This window comes from Thecamonas trahens (assembly GCF_000142905.1).
Source record: "Thecamonas trahens ATCC 50062 unplaced genomic scaffold supercont1.54, whole genome shotgun sequence".
NCBI lineage: Eukaryota > Apusomonadida > Apusomonadidae > Thecamonas > Thecamonas trahens.
This window is the reverse complement of record NW_013657626.1, coordinates 77,308-84,078: the sequence shown is the minus strand read 5'-3', so window position 1 is coordinate 84,078 and position 6,771 is coordinate 77,308. Positions and strand designations below refer to the sequence as shown.

Genomic DNA, 6,771 nt, shown 5'->3' with positions numbered 1-6,771 from the left:
GGAGCACAGGTGACAGACTACCCGCAGCAGATGTCCATGCCCCGCCCCCGCTTCCCGCAGCAGGGCCAGCCGCCCGCTGGCGCCGGCCGCGGTGCCCCCATGCAGGGTGGCGCGCCCAACTACATGATGATGGGCCGCGGCCCGCAGGGCCAGCCGCAGATGCCGCTCTCTGCCCAGCAGCCCGTCCTCATGCCGCAGCAGGCCCAGCAGCAGGCTCAGGGCGCCGGCCAGCAGGACCCGCTCACCCCGTCCGTCCTCGCTGCCGCCTCGCCGAGGAGCAGAAGGCCATGCTTGGCGAGCGTCTCTTCCCGCTCATCCAGCCTGTCCAGCCGCGCCTTGCCGGCAAGATCACTGGCATGCTTCTGGAGATGGACAACGGCGAGCTCCTCAACCTCCTCGAGTCGTCGCAGGCTCTCCAGGAGAAGATCGCCGAGGCCGTCAACGTCCTCAACCAGCACGCCGCTGGCGAGGCCCAGGCTGACGCCTAAGCTCTGCCGTCGTACTGTATGGTTTCATCGCACTTCACCCCCCCCATCCCATCCCATCCCATCCTATTCATCCCCCAACTACGTGTGTGCTCTGGGGCTTTTCCCCTTTCCCAGAGCGCGGCGGAACGAACAACAAAGGTTTCGAGAGGCCAATCCTACCCACTCTATGTGTGTGTGTGTGTGTGTGTGTAGCGTCCTGTGTTTGCCTCAATACCCAACGACGTCACGTGCGACACCTACTTGTGATGCCGGACAACAACCGAGGGAAATGCCATGGCCTCGTCAACGCTCGTTGCGCCTGCAATGCCTCCACTCGGGGTGCAGATCTCCACGGTCTCGCGCTGTGGCTTGCTGCCGCTGATGAGGCCCATGCCGGAGAGGTAGTCATCAAACCCGGGGTCTCCCACAGGCTCGGCGTCCGAGCCCGAGAACGAGCCCGTCCAGCTCGTGCCCGAGCCCGAGCCCGAGCCCGAGCCTGAGCCGGTGATCGAGCCGGAGCGATCAAGGGCGCCGGTGGTGGCGAGCGGCATGGCGTCCGACGACGGCGCGGTAGCGGCGTCGATCTCGCGTGGCGTCACAGGATTCGACGACGAGACCAGGTCGGACGAGTGGAACAGCTCGACGCACTCCTCGGTCGTCCACGAGGGGAACGACGAGCTCGAGACTGAGCTCGAGACCGAGTTTGAGACCGAACCCGAGCCCGAACCCGAGCCCGAGCCCGAGCCCGAGCCTGAGCCGTGGCGGCGCGGGGGCGGCGGCGAGCGCGAGCGCGAGTGAGAGGTCCGTGGCGGTGACGAGCTCGAGGCTGAGCCGTCGTGCGAGACGAGGGCCTCCTCGGCCACATTGGGAGAGGCGGTGATGCGGCGCGACTCGATGACTTCGGCTTCGAGAAATCGGATGGTGCGCGAGGCCTTCTTGCCGCGGAGCTTGCGGCGGCGGCGCTTGCGGCGGTGGCGCTTGTCGTCGCCGCGAGCGGCAGCGTTCTCGGCCTCGAGCGCGGCGTTGAGCCGCTTGATCCTCAGGGCGCGCTGCGCCTGGACCCAGGCGAGCTGCTCGGGCGTGAGCAGCTCCTCGGCGACGTCTTTCTCGCGCACAATAAGGACAGCGTTGACGCGGGCCCGGGTAAGACAGTGCAGGCCGACCGAGTCCTTGACGCTCCCGCGGTGGCCGAGGACCAACAGCGGGTGGCTCGGATGCGCTGCCACAAAGTCAGAGATGACGTCGCGGACGTCGCGCTCGTCCTGGACCAGCTCGTGCGAGAACTTGAGGTGGTACGCCTTGGCAATGCCGGCATAGGTCTGCATCCGCTGGATCACCAGCGCATGGTTGCGCTCGACAAGCTCAGCAGCGCGGGCGGCGGCTTTGTCGGCCGGTAGCGAGCGCCGCGCCTTGAACATCTTTGTCGCCCGCGCTACCCTCGTCTCCGGCTGGTATACGTAGAAGCAGTGGATCGAGTCGCCCTCGCGGGCCACGGTGGTGACAAGCGTGTTGAACGCGGCGTGCGAGTACCGCGACTTGTCGACCGCGCACAAGTACGCGTTGGAGCCCGACGAGGCCGCGATGCGGTACGACTGGGCGTGCTGGAGCGAGCCGAGCGAGTCTTCGGTCTCGGCCTCGCTCTCGCCGCCTGCCGGCGATGATGAAGCTGACGAGGAGAAGAGGTGGTGGCGAGCGGCGGCAGCAGCGGGGCCGTCGGCAGCGAGGCCGGGTGCAATGGCCGACACGACGGGAGCAATGTCGGCATTGCCCTCGTTCTTGACTACGATGACGGAGCAGGGCGCGTTGCTGACAACGTAGTGTGAGACCGAGCCGAGAACGAGGCGACGGAGGCGAGTGACACCGCGGGCGCCGAGGATGATGCCGTCTGCGGCGACCCGCTTGGCGACGTCGACCAGGGCCGGGCCGGGCTTGCCGCGCTTGACGTAGACCTTGGCCGATATGCCGATGACGTGTGTGAGGGCGAGGGCGTGCGCGTGCAAAAAGTTGTAGTGCCGCCGAGCCGCATCCTTGGACGTCGGCCTGTTCTTGACCACCGAGACGAGGACAAGCGCGTCGCGCGCAGGGTTCACCATCCCTGCCGCGTAGTCAAGCGCCACCAGGGCGTCGTCGCTGTCTGTCACCGCCACCACCCACGTGTGCCGCCGCACGAGGTGGCCGCCGGGCGTGAACGCGCTTGCGTGGTCACTCACGCTCATACCGAGTGGGAGGGTGAGGTGGTGGGTGGCCTGCCTGTGGCCGGGGTGCCGGCTGTGGTGCCTGTCGTCACCGTCGCAGGTGGTGTGGAACAATTGGGTCAGTTTGGGCGGTGGCGGCTGACGCGCATTGCCGCAGGACGTTTTTGCGCGTTTTGAGGTGGGTGGGTGGGTGGGGGGAGGGGAGGGGGGGAGGGGAGGGGGGAGGAAGAGGAGAGTGGTGCAGCGGTGTGGTGGAAGCTTGTCAGCTGTTTGGCGTGAGGCTTGGGTTGGCGATGTACTGCGCGTCGAGCGGCCGGCCACTTGCCGCCGTCAACGATCATCATCATCATCATCATCATCATCATCATCATCATCATCACCAGGGTGCCAAGCGACACAATATGCGCCGTGGCCCTTGCTGCATGTAGCTGACGACGGAGTCAATGGATTCCGAACTGCCTGTTCCCCCCCCCCCCCCTCCTCCTCCGACCACGCATGACCACGTCATACCCCAGGTCATCAAAAATCCCTGCCTGCCCGTCCACAACAGCCGACGGTCCACTTCCGCAACCTTTCCCGACTCGCCAGTCACCACCCCTCTTCATCCACACAAACATGGCTGCTAACGTTACCGGAGCTGCCGTCGGCATTGACCTTGGCACCACGTACTCGTGCGTCGGTGTCTGGCGCAACGAGCGCGTCGAGATCATCGCCAACGACCAGGTACGCCTCACCTCCCCCCTCCTCCCCCGCCTTGCCCATACCCTCCTCCCTCGGCTTCCTCCCACTCTCTCTTCTTCGGCGACCTCTCGCCGGCCTTCATGAAGGTGTGACATTCCAATTTTTGAAGACCACGCGCCACCGCCTTCCATCGCCGCCTACGCCTGCAAGGCCCCGCCTCCATTCCCTGGACCTTGCCCAATGGCCGCAAGTCCTTGCACCAACTTCCTCCTTCCCCTCCTTCCCCCCCTCCGCCCCCTCCCCCCTCCGCCCCCTCCCCTGGACGCTGTCCATGGAGGCGGGCGGGTGGGCGGGTGGAGGGATTGGATGTTGGAAATGTCCCCACCCACCCACCCACCAAGACTCACCGCAAAACACCACAGGGTAACCGCACGACCCCGTCGTACGTCGCGTTCACCGACTCTGAGCGCCTCATCGGTGACGCTGCCAAGCTGCAGACCGCGATGAACCCGCGCAACACGGTGTTCGACGCCAAGCGCCTCATCGGGCGCACGTTCTCGGACCCGAACGTGCAGTCGGACATGGCGCACTGGCCGTTCAAGATCATCGACCAGGAGACCAAGCCGATGATCCAGGTCGAGTTCCAGGGCGAGACCAAGGTGTTCTCCCCGGAGCAGATCTCGTCGATGGTTCTGACCAAGATGAAGGACATCGCCAAGGCGTACCTCGGCGAGGAGGTCAACAACGCCGTCATCACGGTGCCTGCGTACTTTAACGACTCGCAGCGCCAGGCGACCAAGGACGCCGGTACCATTGCCGGGCTCAACGTCATGCGCATCATCAACGAGCCGACTGCGGCCGCGATCGCGTACGGCCTCGACCAGAAGGGAGAGGAGAAGAACGTGCTCATCTTCGATCTTGGTGGCGGTACCTTTGACGTTTCCGTCCTCACCATCGAGGACGGCATCTTTGAGGTCAAGTCGACTGCCGGTGACACCCACCTTGGCGGTGAGGACTTTGACAACCGCCTTGTGGACCACTTTGTGCGTGAGTTCAAGCGCAAGCACAAGAAGGACATCACCGGCAACGTCCGTGCCATGCGCCGTCTCCGCACGGCGTGCGAGCGCGCGAAGCGCACGCTCTCGTCGTCGACGCAGGCGTCGATCGAGATCGATTCGCTCTTTGAGGGCATCGACTTCTACACCTCGATCACCCGTGCCCGCTTCGAGGAGCTCAACCAGGACCTCTTCCGCAAGTGCCTCGAGCCCGTCGAGCGCGCCATCACCGACTCGAAGCTCTCCAAGTCGGAGATCCACGAGATCGTTCTTGTCGGTGGCTCGACCCGCATCCCGCGCGTCCAGAAGCTCCTTTCGGACTTCTTCTCGGGCAAGGAGCCGTGCAAGTCGATCAACCCGGATGAGGCCGTTGCCTACGGTGCCGCCGTCCAGGCCGCCATTCTCTCGGGCTCGACCGACTCGAAGGTGTCGGACCTGCTCCTCCTCGACGTCACGCCGCTCTCGCTCGGCCTCGAGACCGCCGGTGGCGTGATGACCAAGCTCATCCCGCGCAACACGACGATCCCGACCAAGAAGACCCAGACGTTCTCGACGTACTCGGACAACCAGCCTGGTGTCCTCATCCAGGTGTTCGAGGGCGAGCGCGCGCGGACCAAGGACAACAACCTGCTCGGCAAGTTCGAGCTGACCGGCATCCCGCCGATGCCGCGTGGCCAGCCGCAGATCGAGGTCATCTTTGACATTGACGCCAACGGCATCCTCAACGTGTCGGCCCAGGAGAAGTCGACCGGCAACATCAACAAGATCCAGATCAAGAACGAGTCTGGCCGTCTCTCCAAGGAGGAGATCGAGCGCATGGTGTCCGAGGCCGAGAAGTTTGCGGCTGACGACGAGAAGGTCCGCCAGAAGGTCGAGGCCCGCAACGGCCTCGAGAACTACGCGTACTCGCTCCGCTCCACCCTCCGCGACGACAAGCTCTCCGTCCCTGAGGCCGACAAGACCACGCTCAACGCCAAGATTGACGAGGTCATCGCCTGGCTCGACGAGAACCAGGAGGCCGAGAAGGAGGAGTTCGAGCACCAGCAGAAGGAGCTCGAGGGCATTGCCAACCCGATCATCCAGGCTGCCGCCCAGGCTGCCGGCGCTGCTGGCGGTGCCCCTGGCGGCATGCCCGGTGGCATGCCCGGCGGCATGCCGACGGGCGCCGCCCCGGGCGCGCCCCCTGCCGCTGCTCCGGCCTCGGAGCCCACCATCGAGGAGATCGATTAAGTTATTGTATCTTGCGGCGAGCCGCTTTCCTGCGCCTCGACCGCCCGCTGCTATTTCCAATCTGTCACCAACCCTGTGTGAATGAAGACCCTTTGTTTTTCAGCAGCTTGCGTGTGTGGCGTGTGTTGGCAAGTGCGGCCGGAAGCATTGGCGCAGAGAGGCAAAAGGCCGAAACTCGTCAAAAGTCGTCGTCGAAAACCACGTTCACCGAGTCAAAGCCGACGTAGATGCGGCCAGAAGCATCGGTGCGGACAGGCTTGCGGTCGAGGCAGAGGTCGCGGGCCGAGGAGGGGAGGAGACCGCGGCCGGAGCGGAGCGAGAACCGCCACTTGTGGCGCGGGCAGCGAAGCGAGGGCTCACCCTCGAGGTCCTCGATGTCGCCGGCCTCGAGCGCGGCGCCATTGTGCGGACAGACGTTGCCGATGGCAAACCACTCACCGCAGTACTTGATGAGGACGAGCTCCTCACCATTGATGCTGACCTTGCGCGGCGCCTGCGCCCGCGGCTTGCGGACGACCCGACCCGTCACGGTGTGCATCTCGACCCATGGAATGAGATCGGCGTCCGGCACGTCGCCAGCCGTGAGATCGTCGACCGGCACCCATATGAGCTGGTCGACGTCGACTGGCGTGGCCACCCGCTTGGGCGGCAGCGGTTGCCGGGCTGCTGTTCGCTCGTGGCCGGCACTCCCGCTGCGGACGCTGCCGCCCGGACTCGACGACGTTCCCTCGTCGCTCCACGCGTTGCTGAGAACCGGCAGCACGCTCGGCTCCGGCAAGACTCGCACCGTGCCTCGCAGCGACGGCGGCGCCATCAGCGGCGCCACCACCACTCCATCAATCGATGGCCCTGTAGCCACCGGTCGCAGCACGCCAGCTCCCGAGCCGCCGACCCGCCGCCCGGCAAGCACGTTGGTCACCCGGCCTGCTGGCGGCACAAACGCCGACGTCTGCAGCGACGCACTCGCACCCGACACCACCGGTGCGCCCCTAGCCGACGACACACCAGCAGCAGCGACCGATCCCGTCCTTGATCCAGCCCCACCTGCCTGCGTTCCTGCGGCGACTGAGGCATCAGCTGCGCCTGCGCCTGATCCAGCGCCCGCTGCTGTGCCAGCCGGACCGCCGCTTGATGGCGGAGCCC

At 65.7% G+C, this 6,771-nt stretch overlaps 4 protein-coding genes across 4 annotated transcripts in view; 2 read left to right on the top strand and 2 right to left on the bottom strand.

Moving 5' to 3' along the window:
- The window catches only part of AMSG_09898 (polyadenylate-binding protein 1-B), a gene marked incomplete at its 3' end in the record, with an annotated part of 2,246 nt that extends 1,758 nt beyond the window's left edge, over nt 1-488 (top strand). Inside the window, exons 2-3 of the mRNA XM_013898491.1 lie at nt 10-252; nt 276-488. Coding sequence (XP_013753945.1) covers nt 10-252; nt 276-488 — 456 coding nt within the window. The remainder of the gene's footprint in view (nt 1-9; nt 253-275) is intronic.
- A 236-nt stretch (nt 489-724) lies between these two features.
- Nucleotides 725-2,683, bottom strand: AMSG_09897 (UspA protein; the record flags this gene model as incomplete). Its single annotated transcript, XM_013898490.1, has 1 exon — nt 725-2,683. One exon carries the CDS (start codon nt 2,681-2,683, stop codon nt 725-727), a length of 1,959 nt encoding a protein of 652 aa, XP_013753944.1.
- A 567-nt stretch (nt 2,684-3,250) lies between these two features.
- AMSG_09896 (hsp70-like protein) lies at nt 3,251-5,719 on the top strand. Its single transcript, XM_013898489.1, has 2 exons — nt 3,251-3,385; nt 3,766-5,719. The coding sequence occupies exons 1-2, from the start codon at nt 3,278-3,280 to the stop codon at nt 5,626-5,628; spliced, it is 1,971 nt and encodes a 656-aa protein (XP_013753943.1). The 5' UTR covers nt 3,251-3,277; the 3' UTR covers nt 5,629-5,719.
- Nucleotides 5,603-6,702, bottom strand: AMSG_09895 (uncharacterized protein; the record flags this gene model as incomplete). Its single annotated transcript, XM_013898488.1, has 2 exons — nt 5,603-6,617; nt 6,695-6,702. The coding sequence occupies 2 exons, from the start codon at nt 6,700-6,702 to the stop codon at nt 5,807-5,809; spliced, it is 819 nt and encodes a 272-aa protein (XP_013753942.1). The 3' UTR covers nt 5,603-5,806.
- Between the last annotated feature and the right edge of the window lie 69 nt (nt 6,703-6,771).